Below are 21,648 nucleotides of genomic sequence, written 5' to 3'. Positions count from 1 at the left end.
TAATTTTTGCCACAAATGGTATCTCATAGTGTAAAACATTATAGCCTTGTGCTTTCTTGAATTATGCATAAAATTCATTTGAACATATTTAGAGAAAACCTAAAAAAACTGAGTAAAAAGTGTGATGAGTAAATCACTAAGATGAGTGGGGGAAAAAAGAGTAAAAAACAGGTTTAAATTAGATGATTAATCCTGTATTTTTAATGTTTAGGCTTGTGGACCATACTTTATGTCTTAGTTAGGATATATAGTACTAAACACAATATATGCATCATGTTATCTGTAGCATAAATTATTTTATAATGCTTTAGTGTTTGCAAAGTAATACCCAGGTATTCTAGATATTCAGTGTATCTTTCACCACATTTAATCTCATTTCAAATGGGCATCACTTTGAGGAAGCAGGGGTAGTTTGAAGTCCATGGTTGCTAGGCTACATGTGGAGCAAGCACAATGTTTTGGCAAGCCTTTTGTCAAATTATGCAAGCGTATAAAAGATTTGCATGGCACGCATGCATTTTTATGGGCCTGTTCAGCAGAAAAAAATCCAATAAAATCGCATAAGCTAACTTGCATCCAAAATACTACACAGGTTATACTCACCTAATTCAGACACAGCCGGATTAATCCTGACAGAAGAGGACAGAAGGAGGAGCATCTGAAGTGAACTCCATACAGGACGAGACATGCTAGCCCTCTTCATCTGTGCCTTTCAAACGAAGATAATGGTCCATAGCATCATTCCTCATCTGACCAAATGCATTCATGCACTGCAAGACAAACAAAGTTCTCATACTAATGCAGGATTCAACAAAACTCTTGCATTTCATAATCATTATTGACTAGATTAACAGATTTTTTTTCAGTCATAAAGTAGCCTAAATATCAAAAATGTCAAAACATACATACTTGTGCTGTGCCTCATTTATTGGTGTGAACGTATCTTCAAAGAACGAGTGCAAATCAAATCACTAACTCTCACACAGCACAGCAGCACCTCTCTCTCTCTCTCTCTCTCTCTCTCTCTCTCTCTCTCTGCATATTCCTATTTTGGTTGTGTTTCATTACCACTATTATCATCACAGCCAGCCTTTGTATACTACAGACCTCTTTACTCTCTTCAATAGACTGAGCACTTTACACCACACAGCAGCAAACCCTCCATTTACTGATCGTAACATGAAAAGAGCAAAAGCGCTTTGTACTTAGAGGATCAGTTAGAAAGCTTGCAAGGAAAGGTTTGTTCCTGAGCACATAAGCTTTCATTGCTACTGTGTCCATGTAGGGCGGTCTTGGTTTAATGCTTCCCTAATATGGCCAATACATGGCAGAAATGAGTGATGCAATGATGCTGTAAATATGATTATATTTCATATACAGACATTAGAGTCCTCAGTGTAAGAATGTGTTCCATGAAGATATCCATAGTTATATTTTTGATATAGGATTGTTCAATATTCGATACAGTATTTAATGCAATTACTTCCAAAGTAATGCGTTATACCCAACACTGGTACATAACAATTTATGTTTGGACAGGCTTTTAATGTTTAATGTTGTTTATATGTCTGTGTGGTGTTTTTAATATGCTTTAAGACAAACCATGTAGCTACAAATACATGTCAACAGAACACCATTGTTGAGTATTTTCTCCTGAAAACTGCAGTTTACCAAAGACAGTAGCAAAAACGCGGTTTGAAATTGCCGGTGTTTCTGACGTCACAAACTACCTTGTTGTAACTAATGTGTGAAAGCGTGGAGGCGGGGCTAATTAGCATATTCATATAACAACCGCGTATACTACATTAGGTAAGGTTTTAAAGGGATACTCCACCGTTTTTTCATATTAAACTATGTTATTCCCTTAACTAAGACGAGTTGATACATACCTCTCTCGTCTCAGTGCGTGCACTTAATCGCTCTGGCGCACCGCGACACTTTGATAGCACTTAGCCAAGCCCAGTTCATTCAATAGGGGCCAAGCAGAGAAGCTACCAAACACCTCCGCGTTTTCCCTATTTAAATACAGTTACTCGAGTAGTGTAATTTGACCTAGGACGGTGACGCAAAACAAAACGTTGCGCTTTGCTAAGCGTGTAAATTGGATAACTATATTGTATGGCGGAATACCATAGCAAGTGCTTGGGAGCAGTAATATCTTCTGGGAGAGGGAGCGGGGGCCGGTGAGAGGATTTTTCACGAGTGAAGATATTACTGCGCCAAGTCGAAGTGCTCCCAAGCACTTGCTATGGTATTCCAAATAACTACTCGAGTAACTGTATTTAAATAGGGAAAACGTGGAGGTGTTTGGTAGCTTCTCTGCTTGGCCCCTATTGAATGAACTGGGCTAAGCTAAGGGCTATCAAAGTGTCGCGGCGCGCCAGAGCGATTAAGTGCACCAACGCATTCTCATCCTAGGGCGTCATATACTGACACTTTTGACATTTCGTCTACATCCAACGCACATGGCACCCTTTAGCGTCAATATGACACGCACAGAGCTTTGTTCGGTTATGGTTGGGTTTAGGTCTGGGGTAGGGTTAGACCGCTAGGAGGCGCCTTCTGGCCCATATCTATCTGCGTCTCATATTGACGCTAAAGGGTGCCATGTGCGTTGGATGTAGACGATATGTCAAAAGCGTCAGTATATGACGCCTTGGGATGAGACGAGAGAGGTATGTATCAACTCGTCTTAGTTAAGGGAATAACATAGTTTAATATGAAAAAACGGTGGAGTATCCCTTTAAAGTAAGTCACATTCATTATTTTAAGGCATGAACTAATTTTTTTTTTTCAAGGAAAAAACTTTTAAATATGATATTTTGGTGATCAAAGACGAGTTTTAAAGGAGTGGTAAAGTATGATTTCACTTTTCTAACTTTAGTCAGTGTGTAATGTTGCTGTTTGAGCATAAACAACATCTGCAAAGTTACAACGCTCAAAGTTCAAAGCAAAGGAAGATATCTGCTTTTAAAGAAAAGGACTACAACAAATGGCTGGTAGGGACTACAAGACATTCCTCAGGGGTTAGTGACATCAGCAAGCCTAAAATATACATAAACCCCGCCCCCAGGAACACGCAGTCCATGTTGAGAAGAGGGAGAGTTGTTGTATAAGAGTACATTTGTGAGTCAGCTCAAACTTTAGCATGTATCTTTTCACATGCAATAGAAAGTCACTCTGTGTGCATCTCACAACAGTTCCTATACAACCGATTTATAGATTACCATAACAGAATATCCTAATTGAAGATAGTTAACTCCACATCAGCTACATAAATTCATCAACTAACCATTCAGAGACGTCCTGTTGCATTCTACATGTTGTCACTTCATCTTGAGTCTCTCCATCTTTGTCTGACTTCGTTTCAACTAACTTTCAGCTAAAAGTTTCTGTCATTTTAGTGTGTCTGCATAAGGTAATCGCAGCTGCTGACACACATGAGCTCTTGAAACCCCGCCCTCTGCAGCAGGTCATTTGCATTTAAAGGGCCAGACACAAAACGGTGCGTTTTTGCAAACCCTCAAAAAGTTACAACTTTAACATGCTAGGCTATATACAAATATCTGTGGGGTATTTTGTGCTAAACACACACACACACACACAAACACACACAAACACACTCTGGGGACATCAGAAATGTATTTTACATCTTGTGAAAATGGCATTTTACCACCCCTTTAAGGGACAAAATAATTTTACCCAAATTAAATTACCCAAAAACAGGGGAACTTTAAGATTAGCAGATTCAAACATAATTTTCCATTCCATATAGTTGTTTAGAGCTAGTACAAAAATATCTTTGATCAAAAACAGATGATTAAAGAGAAAATCAAAAGAAATCGTGAAACAAAATGTCTAGTGATAATCTAATAATTTTTAGAGTTGCTGTTTTGAATACTAATGGTAGGTAAATGTGTAGGGCATGTTTTAGGCTATTTCATGCCTCAGTGTATTTTTTTCATTTATTAGAAAATTAAGAAACAAATGGGAGAAATTGTGTGCCAGTATTATGTTTATTATTGCTTAATATTTTGTGCTGTGCATCTGTATGAGTTATTTTATTGTGCTTTACATGTCATCAAGATCCTCTTTCTCTGACTACATAATAATTAATTGTATTGTTACATTTCACATTTTAGACGGTCCAGTCTATTATGATAGTGTACCATGTTGGGAGAGCAGCTGAGTACTCTGAGGCAAACAGAAATCCCATGAATGAGTGCTTCAGTCTTATGACTCATCTGGCATTGGCCATAGACAGCAGGTGGGTGAGCTAATGGGATCTAATGCCAGGAGCCGGGGGTGTGTTTTCTTTAGCCGAACAACACCCCATTAAATGAAGAAGCAGTTTAGCAATTCATTAACGTATTTAAAATTTGATCCCCTTACAAATACAACCAAAGCACTCGAAAGAAGGAGTTTAATGTGTCTGGCATTAGACATATGGGTACGGTGGAAAGAGTAAAGAGAGAACTTAAGAATATTGTTTTTATATTTATATAAATGGATCTATAAATGTAGACTTACTAACTGATAACCAGTGTTGGGGATAGTGACTTTTAAAAGTAATGTGTTACAATATTGTGTTACTCCCTTAAAAAGTAAATTATTGCGTTAATTGGTCACTTTTCATGGAAAGTAATGTGTTACGTTACCTTTGCCTTACTTTTTCTCACTTGGACTGGGCTTGCTTGTTTTTTAATAACCAAAAAAAAAAAGTTTATAACTATTCTTGCCAAATGCCTCAGGCCGGCCCATGAATATGCCTCAGGCTGAAGGAAATGCAAATTCATGACTGTACTATAGAGGCGCAGCTCAAACCTTTCAGCTGTGCTGCCATTCACAGAAAAATAGGACGCAATATCCTGGGACTGGCCCTGTCACAAATGGCATACTTCATATGCACTCAGGGTCTTGTGGACTTACAATGGCTGCCGTGTGCGTTTGTCCGTTAAGTCCATGGGTGTCCATGGACCATGGGTAGAGTGTCCCAGTCTCAAAATTATTTAACCCCTTCATGGCAAGCATCCTTAGTACTTAGTAGAACACTCTTTTGCTGTTATGACCAGACACCATGGTGGAATTTGAGGTATGCTTGGGATCTTTGTCCTGTTGGAAGGTCCAATGACGCCCAAGCTTCAGCTTCCTCACTGACGGCATGACGTTTTCTCCTAGGATTTCCAAATACTTCAATGAATTAATCTTGCCTTCCACACGCTGCAGGTTTCCAGTGCCAGAGGATACAAGGCAGCCCCAGAGCATCACTGAGCACCACCATGCTTAATGTAGGAAGATTGTTCTTTTCAGCATATGCTTCATTCTTCTTCCTCCAGACATAACGCTGATTCATTGGGCCGAAAAGTTCCAGTTTTGTTTCCCCCCACAGAACATAATCCCAAATCTTCTGTATCTTATTTTTTAAAAATCTTTTATCTTTGAGCAAATTGGAGCCGACTTTTCTTGTGCTTTTGGGTCAGTATTGGTGTACGTCTTGGAGTTCTGGTATGCGTTTAGTATACGCCTTATACTGTGCAAGCTGAAACCTCAGTGCCTGTTGCCACCAAGTCTTGCTGCAGGTCTTTTGCCGTCACTCGAGGGTTTATCTGAACCTGCCTTCTCAGAAACCTTCAGAAATCTGGTTGCAGCCAATTATAACTTTTCTGGCCTGTCCAGGTAGTGTAACCACTGTTCCTTTAACTTTGAACTTGTGAACTATGCTTCCAACTGTGTCTCTAGGAACATTTATCTTTTTGTTTCCTCCTGTTCCTTGTTTGTGAAGGGCGATGATATTTTCTCTTAACTTTCTGGACAATTCTTTTGACTTAGCCATATTTCTAACATGCAGTCAAACGTGACACTTAACAAACCTAGCCAGTTCAGATATTTAACGTGTTCTAGCTTAAGTACCATGAATCCATTTATTTTCCAGGTAGACAGAGTAAATCTCTTTCACCAAGGATATTGTACATTTTTCAAAGAACACAATGTTTCAACATTTTAACCGTTTTCATTGATATTGAAAATAAACAAAAATATCCTTTTCATAGCTGTAAACAGTTATTTTAATTGTACAGTCAAAATTATGTTGATTGTATAATGTATTTGCATGACAATATTTGGACATCCACATGAAAAATTATTTACAGAACCAAGTGGAGGCTTCATATGTATTGAATCATTAAAAACTATACTATTGATGATGCTTGTACACAGCATTGTACAAAATTAAAAATACATTTAAAAAATGGAACTACTGTATATAGGCCTATAATTGTTTAAACCGTCGAACCCTATTTAGGGATATGTTGGAATTCTGTAATTTTATGTTGAGTAGACGTCTTGTATATTGGTGCATACTGTATGTTTGCTTTTTGCATATATGTTTAAGAATTGTACAGCGCATTGGTCAACTAAATGTTGTTTTTAATTGTGCTTAATAAATAAATTGCCTTGCCTTTAACAATTGCAAAAATACTGTACTTACCCATGCAGAGCAGAAGTGTTAAGCCTCAGTGCAGCATCTCTGTCAGTGAATGCTTGCCAATGTGTGTCTTCTGGTTCATCAATGCAACAGGCTTGATCTAATGATGGAGCAGCAGACACACATACACACAGATGGGCTGTGTCACGTAACCTGGAGAGCAGAGCACCACCCCTCCACAGCCAGGAACAATACGAGAGGACTAAGCACCACTCTGCATGTGTTCAGACACTGTGCAAAATGAATGAGGCCACAAATATAAAACTAAAACATGCAGTTTGAGAAAAATGAGAACAATTGTGTTTCAATTCCCTCATAATGGTTATTCATAAAAGGTGTCCACAAGTCTAATAGCGTTTGTTGTACACATTGGCATAAATCATTTCACACCTGTATGTGTGTTTGGTTGCATGTGGCATGCTTAATCATATTATACCATAGGCTATATTTAAAGCCGTAAAATATATATTGCTTAAAATACCAATCACTTAAAAACAGTGATGTGTTACATACATATGTTTTATATTTGTGTTTTTTACACAAAATGGGGGGGGGAGGGGGACGGACTATATTCTGATATGCTTAGAAATTGGCTTATTTAAACATACTTTTACACTTCATATTAGAGCTGGTTAAAAATTAAGGGAAAAAACTAAATGAAGTACTTAGGCTGAGTTTCAGTAAAGACCATAACATTTACTTTTAATTAACATTTACATGTTCAACTTCAGTGAATTAATCTGTGAATCTGATCTTAAGTTTTAATGTAAACGGTCAGTTAGCAGGAACAAAAATATTGATTTTACAAAATGCAATTTTAAGAATATACATATAAACTTATCAACCATGGGTTTCAGTCTTTGCAAATGTAAATCAACTTCATTTCTTTTATCAATTCAGCACAATCAGATGTAAATTAAAGTACAAATAGCCTGATTTCTAATCTATGCAAGAGGGTGATTTTAATTAACTGAACAAAGGCCAGTTCTGTTGGCTACTGTGATATTTGCAGTGTGGAACATCAAACACACAAAGTCTGCTCTAAATCATTTCATGTTGCTACAGTAATTATCAGCGAGAAGCTACCTCTTCATGTGCTGAACAGAAACAGAATCAACAGAGGAAACATCTTTTTGGCAGGACCACAAGCTGTGGTTTCATTCTTTATTTACATTTTCAATCAGAAGGATTTGTCATGGATGATATTTAATCCGCATATGTCTGACAAATCAGCTAATAAAGATGAGAAGACAGCAAAAGCATCACTTAATCAAGTGTTATGTATATTTAGTCATTATTCACAGTGTAACGCTGTGGGCTGTGTCTGGATTCCTGACACGCTCAGCTCAATACAGGCCTGGTTTCACAGACAGGGCTTAGATTAAACCAGGATTAGGCTTTAGTTCAATTAGGGCATTTAAGTAACTTTTATAAACGTGCCTTAAAAAGGCATTACTGGTGTTCATCTTGAGACAAAACAACGGCACTGACATATTTTAATATATGTCAAGTTGTGCAAAATGCAAAAAATAAGTTTCTTTCAGTTAAAAACAGCTCAAACGTGCATTTTAGTCTTGGACTGGTCTGTGAAACCGGGGATAAAGTGTTTGTGTGAGCAGGTTTCTCACAAATGAATCTCATTTATTCACCCCTGTCATACATGATTTTATAACCAAGCTTCATGAGTATTAATAATCAAGTATTGATTCTTTCTCAAAGTTCTGTGACCTAAATTGACCAAATGTAAAATGTTGATATTAAAGTATGTTAACATTAGGTAATGCATTAGTTAACATATAACATTAATGAAACAAATTTGTTCCCGCTCACAGTGCAATCATTATCGTTAACAAATAAACATTTTCAGATGTATGAAAGTGTTGTTTTCTTCATGTTGCTAATGTTAACAAATGAAACCTTAACAGTAATATTTACACATTTAAATTAGCCTGAGATTTGAATATTATATCCATATCTACATGAGAAGAATCCAAATCCAAATGAGACCTGACAGAAGCAGAAGAACTTCCTGTGGGAAATATAAATTCGCACTGGCATGAAGATGTGGCAAGCAGAAAGCTTGTTCTAACATGAGATGAGTCTCTGTGCTGAGACCTGAAAAACATAATACAACATCTCAGTTTGTATCATTTAAGGGCCAGTCTTTGATACAACATTTACAGACTATAACAGCATGGACTCAAGTGTTGGGCAGTAATGCGTTTTACTAACGGAAAAGTAATATAACTAGTGTAACAAAGTAATAAGTAAAATAATAATATTACTTTTGAAAGGAATAAAAAAAAAGTAGAGCCAAACACTGCTGTTAAGTTACTTGTGTGTAATCCCATATTCATGTTAACAATGCACATTATAACTATACTGCACTGATTCACATATCAGTTGACAGCAGCAAATAAAATTCATCACACATGGCAACATAACGTGAGAAAGCTTTTCAGATTAATAGTGCTGAAAAGGTGCATCTTACCATTCTTAATCCATTCATTCCATGCATGTATCTGGTCGCTGTCATGATCCACAGTAGATGCTGTGTGGACATAAACTCTTTTAATAAAGTGCAGAAAAAAAATCTTTAAACAAAATAGAAAATTGCATACAAACACCTACTCATGCATGCTTTCATATTTATTATCAAAGGTCGTCATCGATTCATGACATGAACACTTAGACATTCTTCTTCTCACCATGCGAGTGATCCAGAAGCAGTTTCCTCAGCTCTCTCAGTGTCTGCGTGAGGTTTTTCAGTCTGTGATGTAGGTTCGCATTCTCCTCCCTCAGAGTGTGAATTGTATCTTGAAGCTCATATGAAAAGTTAATTCGTGGTATAAAAGACATGGTCAACAAAATAAGACCCAGATGCACTGAAAACATCCTTCTCTAAGCTGTTGCACACTTCTTTCAGTCAACTGAGTGTGGCCCGCACATGCATGACAAAAAGCACTTAGAGCTGACGCGTGCATTTAGAAATCAATCCAATTCTCATGCACCATTTATTTTGGTCTCAATACAAGCTGTAAGGACACACTGTTCTATACAAAGCTCTTTTTAGGTTAATAGTGTGAAAGAAAACTGGTATGAAAGCCTTTCAATGTAATGCAGTTTACTTAAAGTCATGCATGAATCTAAAATTGCATTCTTTAGTAGCTTTCTCGAATAATATCCTATACAGGAAGACTGGGCCTAATTATTTATTCCAAGGAATACATTTATTTTTAATTCTTCACTTTTTGTGTGGTTACATACCTTATTGTTCAGGAGAAATCATACAGTTTATTTAGCACACATGCTTTTTGGGTGCATGTTGTCACATTTTGACCTCACCATTCATCTGTTTAAGGCTATTTAACCCCTTAACCCTTAAACAGGCTAGAGTAGAAAATGATAAGCAAATAAATTATATTTGGACAGAAATTTATTAATTTGTTATGGCAGAATGCATACAATTAAATTCAATGGAATGTATATTACCCGGTGGCTATTTTTGGTATTATGCCAAAACAAAATCTCATGTGAACTTAAATTATTGTGAAATCAACTTCAAATTTGGAACACAACTTGGTTAGATATATGGCTTTGATTTTATAGTAATTTTATAGTAAAAAATATACATATTTTATAGAAAAGAAAACATATTAAGTACAGTATATTTGATATTTGACAAGTTTAAACTTCCATAACTTTTTCATACTGTAATTTATAAAAAGTGCTGAAATATAGACCTAAGTTTGGTCTTGTTTTAAAGCACTCTTGAATTACAATAATTTAAGTCTGAATGGTGCATTTTAACGCCCATTCTCAAAAGGGGGGTGACAGAATATTGTTGTTTTTTTTGCTGCAAAAAAATCTAGTAAAAATACTAAGGTATAGTAACCTAGACATACTAATATCAGTTTAACCTGTACATTTTATAATTTGTAAATATTTGAACTCAAAATACAAAGAATGGTCAACATTAGGGTTACCTAATCCCTTTTTATAACGTTACCCTAACAGGCAACGTGACTCAGGAGTCACATACATTTCAAAACGTGCTAAATAACAACATATTACTTAATTTTCTTCTTCAGCACCTTAAGACAATGTTCACAATTAATGTTAGCAGTATTCTTCTTCATTTTTTTTTTCAGAAGAAAGTTAAGTTTAATATATGTTTACTTATCCCAAAATCTGAATGTTCTGCACCACTGGCAGCCATGTTGGATTTAGGTCAGGCTAATTGATCACAAAAAAACTTGAACCTAATCATGTGACCAGCATATGAAAGACAGACCAGGCTGTCATAAATACTAAAAGGATTTGATAAAAATAAAATAAAAGGATTTGATGAAAAAAATCGTTCTTATGCCCCAAAAAAGACAATAAAAACTAACGTTATGTGACTCGTGAGTCACGTTGCCTGTTTTAGGGTTAATTGTCACCGTCCCGCTAGCTGGACGCTTGGCGATCTTTTTATTTGTCGCCTTTTTTCATACCACATATTGAGTAATCATCATTAATTAGGTAGCTATATCATTAGAAAGCTTATACGTACGTACTCAAAATTCATCCTGTGAAAACCATTTTGAAATTGGACGTTGTAAACTGCACTCCAAATTCTTTTAAAGGGCTACCTCCCCTAGTGGGCGGTGTCAGGTTTCATATTACAAAATACTACTTTATAATCAAAACTTTGTCTAATCTTGACACACTATCATCGTGAAGGTCTGAGTCACAGGTTACATATTTTGTGAAAAGTGATATTTGGACAGAAAATTATAAATTTGTTACAAGAGAATGCATAAAAAATACAAAGGAATGTGGGTGACACCCGGTGGATATTTTTGATACAGCGCTTTAACAAAATCTCATAGTAACTTTAATTTTTGTGATATTAACTTAATATTTGGAACACAACTTGGTTGGCTTTGATTTTATAGCATTTTTAAAGTAAAATTTAGTTTGTAAAATATATTAAGATAAATATTTAGTAGGCTACAGTAGCCTACATTTGATTTAGAGTCAATTTAAACTTCCATATCTTTCACTAATCTGCTGAGTCTTTTTTAAGACCAAACTTAGGTCTATACTATATTCCAAAGAATTATTCAATTACCATACATATTTGGACATTTTCATGTCTTCTCAAAAAGGGGGTTGACAGTTAAAAGGTGAATGGGTTTTCAGCTAAATATAACAGTAAATATTATGAATCACATAATGATTCATAAGAAAGGTAATCATTAAATGTATATCTGTTTATTAGGTCAACAGATGTATACAATTAATGCATTTTATAAAATTACAACAAGTGTGCTAGGTGTGCCAATGTAAATATACTTTGTTTTTAAATTTGTCCTGAAGGTTTACATATGGCGTTATTTGGGCAGCCTTTTATTTATTTATTTGTTTGTTTATTTATTTTATTTTTATTTCGTGGGCAGCATTTAGATAACGTTTTTTAACAATTTTTCTTGGGAAGATCGTAGCAACCTAGCAACCAGCAACAGTTCTCAGAAAGTAGAGTAGGAAGTGTTTAATAATCATTTCCGGGTAAGGTTCATGGTCAAATAGAATCCAACATGGCTGCTCACATGTCCAGATTGAGGGGCTGGAGCCGAGCGCAGAGGTTTGGTCTAATGTATTAGTTATTAACGCACTGTCATGAAGTATGTCGTATGTATAGACCCGTAGCCACGTGTTTGTTCTGACTTTATAAAAAAAAAAATATATATATTAGGTATTCTCTCTACTTTATAAAATCGTTATAGCGGTAATGTACATGTGATAAACTTCGAAATCTCGCGTGCTTTCCCTTGCGCTTCGGTAATTAAACTGAATTGACAGCAAATATTAGCCTACAATAGCCAGTGTGGAGTTGTTGCTATTATTATTTTTTGCTCATGATTTAACTGTCTTAGTTGTCAAATGTTGAGATACCTGTAAAAGCAAAATAATTATTACAGTCAGTAAGTTATATTCAATTTAATTAAATTCACGTTTATTTGTATAGCGCTTTTCACAAAGTCCATAATACAATTTAGAGTCATCTGTTATCAGAGGTAACTGTCTAAGTTGTGTATTTCAGAAATGTACATATAAAATCAGTTATCAATGATTAAAAATGTATTAATTTAAACAATGTAATGATTTAGTGCAGAAACAATGAGCTCATTGAAGTAATGAATACTTGTTTGTTAACAAATGATTATGACATTTTGAAAAATGTAGCATTGGTGCATGTTGATTCAGAGTTTGGATTCAGTCTTCGCAGGATTTGGCGATGTCTCTTCATAGGTGTTGGTCATCTGAAGTATATGATTATTGCTAAGTGTCTGTGTACTGCAGGTATGGCATCGCAGTATGTAGACCTTACAGCAATGGCAGTGCGTATCCCAATGTGTCCCTGTCCACACCGCTGCCCGGGATTCCCAAACCTGTGTTCGCTTCTGTGGACGGCCATGAGAAACACGAGACTAAAATAACCACCTTAGAAAACGGACTCAAAGTTGCATCGCAGAACAAATTTGGTCAATTCTGTACTGTTGGAAGTAAGTAAAATGTGTAGCAGATACTCTGATGTTGTTTGATTCGAATGAGCTGAACCAGATACCAAGTGTTTTATTTGACCTGTTTGTTTTTAGTTTTAGTAAACTCAGGCTCGCGTCATGAAGCAAAATATCCCAGTGGAATTGCACACTTTTTGGAAAAGCTATCCTTTTCTGTAAGTCTGCCAATGGTTATGAGTTGGACTACTAAATAGCTTTGATGCTGTTTTGATTGTTAGTGCACAAACCAACTCATTCTTCTTTACTGTAAGTCTACAGCCCAGTTTGGAAGTAAAGATGAAATTCTCCTAACACTTGAGAAACATGGAGGCATATGTGATTGCCAAACATCCAGGTCTTGTATTTCTTTTTTATTTTAGTCCAAAGTGAATTATTCAATTCTGTTTTGATTCTTTTGTTTACCTCATGCTTTATTTATTTCTGTCATTTACAGAGACACAACAATGTATGCGGTTTCAGCTGAAGTGAAGGGTCTGGAAACTGTGGTGAACCTCTTGTCAGATGCAGTTCTACAGCCCTGTTTATTAGGTGAGCATCTGAAAACAACCATTTCTGAAGGATTGAATTTAAATCTTTGAAAGGGTTAAAGAGACTTTACCAGTCAAAAAGCCATTTTTTGCCACTTATTGCTCACCATGGCTGCAGTTATTTGATAAAAAATACAGTAAAAACTGTAAATCGTAAAATATTATTACACATTAAAGTGCCCCTATTATGCTTTTTCAGATAATACCTTTTATGCATTGTGTAATATAGCCGCTTGTGAATGTAAAAGGTCTGCAAAGTGTTAAAGCTCAAAGTGCACAATAAATAATGTCTCCCAAAAAAAAGAAGAGATTCTGAACTGCAGAAACGAGTCGTCAGCAATTCCAGTCTCACTTCTGTAACCTACATGCTGACAAATTTGCATAATGCGTGGACTGGTTTCAAACATCATTTGTGTTGCGCTTTTACTTCAAACAGAATCAATACGTCTTTCTTGAAGATTTCTTGAACATAATGCAAAACTTATCAGTCAAAACTGTTTAATCGTGAATCCAAACCTCTTTTCAGCAGCTGCCAGGGATACGTAGAGTGCAGTTTGGACGGTTTGAAAATTGGCCAGTGCGCACATGGCGATGGACACAGTGGTCCCATATTCGATTTCAATTAAGTTATGCATTTATAAAGAGCCTTCGAGTCATTGCTCATCACAGATGTAATCCACGTTTTAAGAGTTGGGCCACTCTTTACTGTAGATACAACTTTCTGTACATGTATGCTACTTTGGCATAGCAATCTTGAATATACAGCTGCTGAACTGACCCCAAACCAGCTCAAATTTTGTCCACCTACCCAAACCAATTTGTACCCGCACAATCAAATTCAAAACCACCCAATCTGGCAACACTGTCCGGAGCTGAAGTTCAGTAATGGTAATAGACATTTAGTTTCTGACATGCGCTGTAAGTGGTTGACCAATCACAACAGACTGCACTGTCTGACCAATCAGAGCAGAGTAGGCTCTTTGAAAGGAGGGGTTTAGAGAGACTGAATCTTCGGACGAGTCATTTGATACATGTGCAATGTATATTATGAGAAAATGAAAGTTTCTTTTTTTTACCTTTGATGCATGTAAACCTGTTGTAAGAGACCTCTGAAACAAAATTAGGAACCTTTAAAATAACATAATAGGGGGACTATTATTATTGTAGTGTTACAAAAATAAATCTATTTTCTGAATAGTTTCTGAAAAAATTCATCCTGAATCCTTAAAAAAAATGTTATCACGGTTTCCACAAAAGTATGAAGCAGCACAACTTTTTTCAACATTAATAACTCAAAAAAATTGAGCATCAATGATAATTGATAACTGCACCAAATCAGCATATTAGAATGATTTCTAAAGGATAGTCATGGCCTAATGGTGAGAGAGTCAGACTGGTGACCTGAAGGTTGCAGGTTTCATTCCTTAATCCTGGCAGGAAATGACTGAGGTGCCCTTGAGCAAGGCACTAACCCCCAATCACTCCCTGGGTGCCACAGCAAAAATGGCTGCCCACTGCACCGTGCTCCGTGTGTGTGTGTGTGTGTGTGTTTACGTCCACTACTCCTAATGTGTGTGGACTTATTTGGATGGGTTAAATGCAAATTATGGGTTACACACACATGGGTTGGCCTTCACATATCACTTTCATTCATCATGTGACACTGAACACTAATTTAGCTGTGCCATCACAGGAATAAATTACATCTTAAAATATATTAAAAATAGACACGTTCTTTTAAAGTAAAAAAAAAAAAAAGAAGCTTTTGTGAGCATAAGGGGCTTCTTTAAAAAATCTTAATTATTCCAAACTTTTGACTGGTAATGTAACTTTATGGTATTTTCTTCAGATGAGGAGATTGAGATGACCAGAATGGCTGTTCGGTTTGAGTTGGAGGATCTGAACATGAGACCTGACCCGGAGCCTTTACTAACAGAAATGATTCATGCAGTATGACCACTTCTACAAATATCAATGCCTTGCTGTAGATCATTGAATTGAGTTTGTAAGTCTTATTTTATTGTCTCTTCAATCTTTAGGCTGCATACAGGGGCAACACCGTGGGCCTGCCTCGCTTCTGCCCTGCCAACAACGTTGAGAAGATCGACAAGAGGCTGCTTCATAAGTACCTGCAGAGCTATTACTGCCCGGAGCGCATGGTGCTGGCCGGGGTTGGGATTGAACATGAGCAGCTTGTTCAGTGTGCCAGGAAGTATCTCCTAAATGTTAAACCTGTATGGGGCGTGAGCACACCTGCCAAAGTCGACCTGTCTGTAGCACAATACACCGGCGGCATTGTTAAGGTGAGCACCTTTTTAAAGGCTGTGACACACCTAGCCGACGTCAAAGAACTAACAGAGAAGAAAATCCGATTGTTTTGTCACACCGTGTCCTAACTACACGCGCCGCGACACGCGATAAAAGGTATCTTTTCCATGTTAATCAGAGTTTTTGTCCTAACCAGATGCGACGGCGACACGCGAAGTTTCTAATTTAGAAACGGTTCCTATTTCTGCGACGTCGCGGCTGACAGATCCGCCCACAGAGATCTCATTAAATAAACTGATTGTCATATGAAGAAATTACACTGGTTATGAGTACACATTATTTATTTTTAGTTAAAAATAGGTCACTGTGCCACAAGCGATAATGGATAATTTACCTCAGATTTTGAAAGCATATAATATAGCGTTCAAACTGAATTCTATGCAAACATACAAATGTACTTCATAACAAAATTAGTCAATGAGTATATTTTGTTAATGTTTTGATTTTTAATAATGTTATTTCTTGATTTGATTATGTCCTTACCCATTTCCAATGCGAGTGCGGGCCAGCAGTGCGCTTTCACAGAGAGACTCCGCCCACATGCTGTTCTGAATGACTGTGATTTTTGATTGACGTGTGGCGTCTCACAGTCGCGTCGCGTCTAGTGTGGACCGACACTTTTGCTGTCGCTGGAATTTTATCGTATCGCGTGTAGTTAGGACACGGTGTCAACCCGCATGCCTGCTTCTGTGCCTAAAAGCTGCAGCTGAAGACACCGAACGAACTACAGGCGACTGCCAACTAGCATGTGCGTTCTGCGCCTCTGTGCAAGGAAATAAGTGTATATGTCATTCAAATAGGGAAACCGAAACTAGGACTGCATATATACAAACTGTAAACAAATCAGTGCTTACCATTTTGAATATTAGTCATGCTGATCACTTCTTCATTCCAGGCGGCTCATGTTATTATGAAAGTGTCTGCATGTTGAATGCTCAGGTAAGATGCTATAAAATTAGAACAGACTCTGTGCTGTGTGCTCTGTTTACTTTTATCCTCATGCACTGACACTCACTGTTCGCTAACCCGAACAGCCAATCAGAGCAGTCTTACTGACGGAGATGCTAACATGCTGAAACCACAAAAACGAACCCATTGCTGACCGTCGGCATGGTGTGTCAAGGCCCAAAGAGCAGCAGAATTTTAAAGATTCCCGAATGACTTAAGCTAATCTTTTTGTCTCGTATCAGATGGAGAAGGACATGTCCGATGTGAGTTTGGGCCCCACACCCATTCCTGAACTAACGCACATCATGATTGGGCTGGAGAGCTGCTCCTTTTTGGTTTGTTACACATATTAAATCAAATCAGTTAAATTTCACACTTGCTGAAATTGGTTGTGTGCTTATATAAGTCTTTTTTTTGTGACTGACTGATAGGAGGATGACTTCATCCCCTTTGCGGTCCTTAATATGATGATGGGAGGCGGAGGGTCCTTCTCTGCTGGAGGGCCAGGAAAAGGCATGTTCACCCGTCTCTACCTTAATGTGCTCAACAGGTGTGGCATCATCTCTTTATGCTCTGAAACTGCTGTTATATGGTGAACCGTTTTTAGCAATCTGTTGTCGTTTGGACAGGCATCACTGGATGTACAATGCTACTTCGTACCACCACAGCTATGAAGATAGTGGTCTTCTGTGTATCCATGCAAGTGCAGACCCTAGACAGGTACTGTAGTTAGGATTACGTGATAAATATTACTACAGTACACCACATTTTTTAAACTAATCCTCTTTTTAGGTGCGAGAAATGGTGGAGATCATTACAAGGGAGTTTATTCAGATGACTGGGACAGCAGGAGAAGTAAGACTTTGTTTTCCTTTGTTAATTGTTTCTCATTCTGAATTTGTTGCATTTTTTTTGTTGCATTGTTGTAAATCACTCACTTGTGCAGATGGAGCTAGAGAGAGCCAAGACGCAACTGAAATCCATGCTCATGATGAACCTGGAGTCTCGACCCGTCGTCTTTGAAGACGTAGGTCGACAAGTACTCGCGACAGGCAAGAGGAAGCTGCCGCATGAGCTGTGTGAGCTCATCAGTAAGTGTTGATACAGAGTATGAATTCTTAAAGCTACACTGTGTAATTTTTTAAGTTGATTCTTAGCAAAAAACACTTAGTTCTTTCAAAATGATATGTGCTCATTAATGTATAATTACTTCTACCAACTAATCAAGTATTCTCGTAAGCGTAAATCTGCCATTTATAATACATACGGGTGAGCTGCTCGAATGGCGGAAGCCATGTTGCGCCTCCATCTTGAAAATACATTAGCCAAAGAGGGACATACCTGGAAATTCAAGCTTCGCCTTTCGCGTTTTTACACTCCGTGGCACCGTGACGAATGCAAGGGGGGAGATTACTTGCGACTGCCAGCAGATTTGAAATAATACGGCCACCGTAGGAGTTAAAACGCCCTCACAGGGTCCCCGCGGATCCTTAAGAAGTATTAAAAGGTCTTAAATTCGATATTTAAAAGTTAAGGCCTTAAAAAGTCTTAAAGTCTTATTTTTACTTATGAAAAGTCTTATTTTTTTACCTATGAAAGGTCTTAAATTTTAGATGACACTTTGACGACGTATCTAAATGCTTTCCAAATGAAAACTATCTAATTAGCGTACGTATTATTTTTATTATTCTATCTTTGTGGATTTGCTTGTTCACGTGACAATTCGCGTCATTTACGGCAGCGTATTAGCCTGCGTCTGTCTCCTGCACGCGAGAGAGGAGAGGATAAGAGAACGAGTAAATGTCAGTTCAATAGTAAGTTCATTCTTTGTGCTTAGGATTGTCTATGAACTATGATGATATTGTAATCATTGTTTTAACTAACGTTACGTACGAGGCACCGCGAGTTCGAGCTGACATCGCGTTTGTCTCTCATGCTTGCTTTCACTGCGTGATGTGTCAGTGTAGTTATAGGTATGTCCCCAAATGAGTTTTTGTCTTATTATATTTATATCATATTATGTTGTTATATTAGAATATCACGAGCAAGAGTGACGTTTTCCTGTGCTCAATTGCAAATGTGCTATTTATTTTATACAACAGTTAAATTAACAATAAAGTTAACATTGTGTGTTACTTTTTATATTGGCAATATTGTTTGTTTCCCCCTTTATTTCGTCGACGAGAATTTCATAATGAAACTGTAGTCCAACAGACAGCGATTCTTTTTAAAAAAACTGAAATCCGCGTTTTGAACGAATCATTTGATTCAATGAATGAATCGGCCGTTTGAACAAATCGTTTGAATAAAACTCCAACAACTCGCTTATTAAGACAGTGACTTACTGCCACCTACTGGCGGGTTTAGTTGCATATTTAAAGTACCCTTTAATTAAAATGTTAAAATTATAAATAATTTCATATTTAAATATTGAATAGCTTTATTTATGCAATTGCAAATTAAGTGTAAATATAGTAATGCCAGTTCGGATGCCGCTTCTGTGTCACCTCTGCACTGCAAGGATGGATTTTAATTTAATTATTTAATTTGACAGTGGTACGGTCTTATTCTAATAGAATTTAATTTGAATGTTAGAATTTGACATAAAAGGTGATGCATACCTCTAAATAATTAAACCTCTAAACCTACTAAAAGAAACCTCTAAAATAAATAATTTCCATATTTAGGTGAAAATGCCCCTGGAAATCAATTTAAGGTGGCAAATATTGCCCCTTAATATTTTTTTTTATTTCAGTCACTACTGTGAACTGACCACTGCATAGATAGAATATGTTAAATATAAATATCTATGTGAGTCTGCTGTCAACAACAGCCCTAAACCAGCCATGGTACCAGTACAAAATCAGTAAAATATCATCTAATTATTATCAACAAAACTTTGAAAATATCGAGATATATTTTTGTTAATATTGCAAACCCCTAATGTAAGGTATTAATTTTGATTTCTTCAGGTCTTAAAAAGGTCTTAAAAAGCCTTAAATTTGACTTTAAAAAATGTGCAGATACCCTGCCTCAGAATGGGAGGGGCTAGAAAGTAACATTCAGTTGGTAGTCACTAGTCATATACAATTTCACCGCTAGATGGGAGTAATTCCTACACAGTGTAGGTTTAATTTAGCTTGTACATTTATGTTTAATACTTAAACTACCTTTCAAAAGTTTGGGGTCAGTGAATTTTTTATTATTTTTAAAGAAATTCAGCAAGGATGCAGTGAATTGATTAAAAGTAACGGTAAAGACATCTATAATGTGTCAAAAGATTTCCATTTCAAATGAATGGAAAGAAATTCAAAAGAACAGCATTTGTGAAATAATAAGAAATGTTTCTTCAGCACCAAATCAGCATATTAGAATGATTTCTGAAGGATCACGTGACCCTGAAGACTGGAGTAATGATGCTGAAAAGTCAGCTTTGCCATCACAGGAATAAATTACATTTTAAATGGTTATTTAAATTATTATATTTCTCAATATTACTGTTTTGTAATATTTTTATCAAATAAATTCCGACTTAGTAATCACAAGTGACTTATTTAAAAATTAAAAATAAACTTTTGAAGGGTAGTGTGCTTTCTTGGCTTAAATGTGTAATATCAGTATCAAACTATTGACTTGAGACATCTCTGTGGGAAAAAATTAATAAATTAACAATTTCTTTGTTTTAGGTAATGTTACGGCCAATGACATCAAGAGAGTTACAGCGAAAATGCTGCGGAGTAAGCCTGCGGTAGCTGCGCTGGGAGATCTGACAGAGCTGCCCTCGTACGAGGACATCCAAGCCGCTCTCTCGAGTAAAGATGGACGTCTGCCTCGCATATACCGCCTGTTCCGATAGGGGACCGACACCATCTAGAGACGAATAGCAGCACTGACCTAACAAATATTATTCTTGACTGGAATTGAAGTGCAATGCTTAGAAGGACTGTCTGTGGTTGCATTTCATCTATATAGTGATTAAAAGGTGACTTTAAAGAGATAGTTCAGCATTTACTGAACTAAACTTCTGTCATTTATTCACTTTCATGTCATTCCAAAACTGTAGACTTTCCTCTGTGGAACATAAAAGAAGATTAATGTCTTATGTTTGGTTCCCAACATTTTTCAAAATATCACATTTTCTGTTACGCAAGAAGAGGGTCTAACAGGTTTTCAATGACATGAGAGTGAGTAAATGACAGCATTTTCCGTTTTGTGTGGAGAATCCCTTTAAATTTTAAATGCTGATTTGATGGCTGTTCAATTCCACACCCACATTGATTTTTTGCATGATTTTGTTTGAACCTACCACGTGTTTAAAGTGAATGTGCCCATTTTTCATATTTCCTTCCTATTTGGCTCAACAAGTGGACTGTCCCATGCCATTTGTTCACATGTCTGCATTGCTGTAGATAGGCTGTACTCTTCTGTGCAAAACTGGGCAAACCAGAAAGATATTCCTCACATTACTTCGCATTTTCTTTTCACAAAGCTCTTCTTTTAGTTAGTGTTAGATATTCAAATATTTAATCAAAAAGACAGACAGAGACCCATCAACGAATTAACTAAAGTGTATATAAGCCCTACTGCTCTTGCGAAATCACTGTTAACATGACCCCCAACCCAATTATCGTCATTGTCCCTTTATGTTGGTTTGCCCTAAAATAACATATTTATTCTCTTGCACTTCTTCAGTTTACGGTTATATTTTTCCATTGCTGCTCATTGTGATGCCAATGGATGAATCTGACATCCCTTGGGAAAAAAAATAAAGTGTGATCTTTTCTATTTTTTT

At 36.7% G+C, this 21,648-nt stretch overlaps 2 protein-coding genes and 1 long non-coding RNA gene across 4 annotated transcripts in view; 1 reads left to right on the top strand and 2 right to left on the bottom strand.

The window, feature by feature from the left end:
- The window catches only part of LOC306995585 (hemicentin-1), a 35,264-nt gene extending 28,702 nt beyond the window's left edge, over window positions 1-6,562 (bottom strand). Inside the window, exons 1-2 of one of the 2 annotated variants that reach the window (XM_079607340.1) lie at window positions 6,488-6,562; window positions 604-770 (exon numbers count right to left, since the gene is read on the bottom strand). In XM_079607340.1, the coding sequence (XP_079463466.1) occupies window positions 604-703 (100 nt within the window). In that variant the 5' untranslated portion in view covers window positions 704-770; window positions 6,488-6,562. Of the gene's footprint in view, window positions 1-603; window positions 771-909; window positions 932-6,487 lie in introns of those variants that run through there. The other variant, XM_079607341.1, reaches the window with a different exon arrangement.
- Window positions 6,563-7,619: 1,057 nt separating this feature from the next.
- On the bottom strand, window positions 7,620-9,422 carry LOC306995778. The gene is made up of 3 exons (XR_013796930.1): window positions 9,193-9,422; window positions 8,976-9,035; window positions 7,620-8,599 (listed from the first exon to the last, which is right to left on the bottom strand). It is a non-coding gene; the product is annotated as an uncharacterized lncRNA (long non-coding RNA).
- A 2,536-nt stretch (window positions 9,423-11,958) lies between these two features.
- On the top strand, window positions 11,959-21,643 carry pmpca (peptidase, mitochondrial processing subunit alpha). The gene is made up of 13 exons (XM_079606686.1): window positions 11,959-12,113; window positions 12,833-13,035; window positions 13,129-13,208; window positions 13,305-13,387; window positions 13,487-13,581; window positions 15,430-15,530; window positions 15,620-15,883; window positions 17,099-17,191; window positions 17,288-17,406; window positions 17,486-17,576; window positions 17,649-17,711; window positions 17,803-17,947; window positions 20,543-21,643. Exons 1-13 carry the CDS (start codon window positions 12,067-12,069, stop codon window positions 20,710-20,712), a joined length of 1,554 nt encoding a protein of 517 aa, XP_079462812.1. The 5' UTR covers window positions 11,959-12,066; the 3' UTR covers window positions 20,713-21,643.
- Window positions 21,644-21,648: the final 5 nt, after the last annotated feature.

The sequence above is a fragment of the Phoxinus phoxinus genome (assembly GCF_949152265.1).
Source record: "Phoxinus phoxinus genome assembly, chromosome: 3".
In the NCBI taxonomy this organism is placed as follows: Eukaryota; Metazoa; Chordata; class Actinopteri; order Cypriniformes; family Leuciscidae; genus Phoxinus; species Phoxinus phoxinus.
Note: the sequence above shows the minus strand (reverse complement) of the source record. Positions and strands in the feature narration are given on the sequence as shown.

What these genes read in the sequence shown, in the direction of transcription:
- pmpca (XM_079606686.1), top strand. Translation starts at nt 12,067, where the DNA reads ATGGCTGCTCACATGTCCAGATTGAGGGGCTGGAGCCGAGCGCAGAG. An exon ending in TCAATTCTGTACTGTTGGAA is followed by an intron (nt 13,036 to 13,128) that starts GTAAGTAAAATG and finishes GTTTGTTTTTAG; the next exon opens with TTTTAGTAAACTCAGGCTCG. An exon ending in TGACTGGGACAGCAGGAGAA is followed by an intron (nt 17,712 to 17,802) that starts GTAAGACTTTGT and finishes TCACTTGTGCAG; the next exon opens with ATGGAGCTAGAGAGAGCCAA.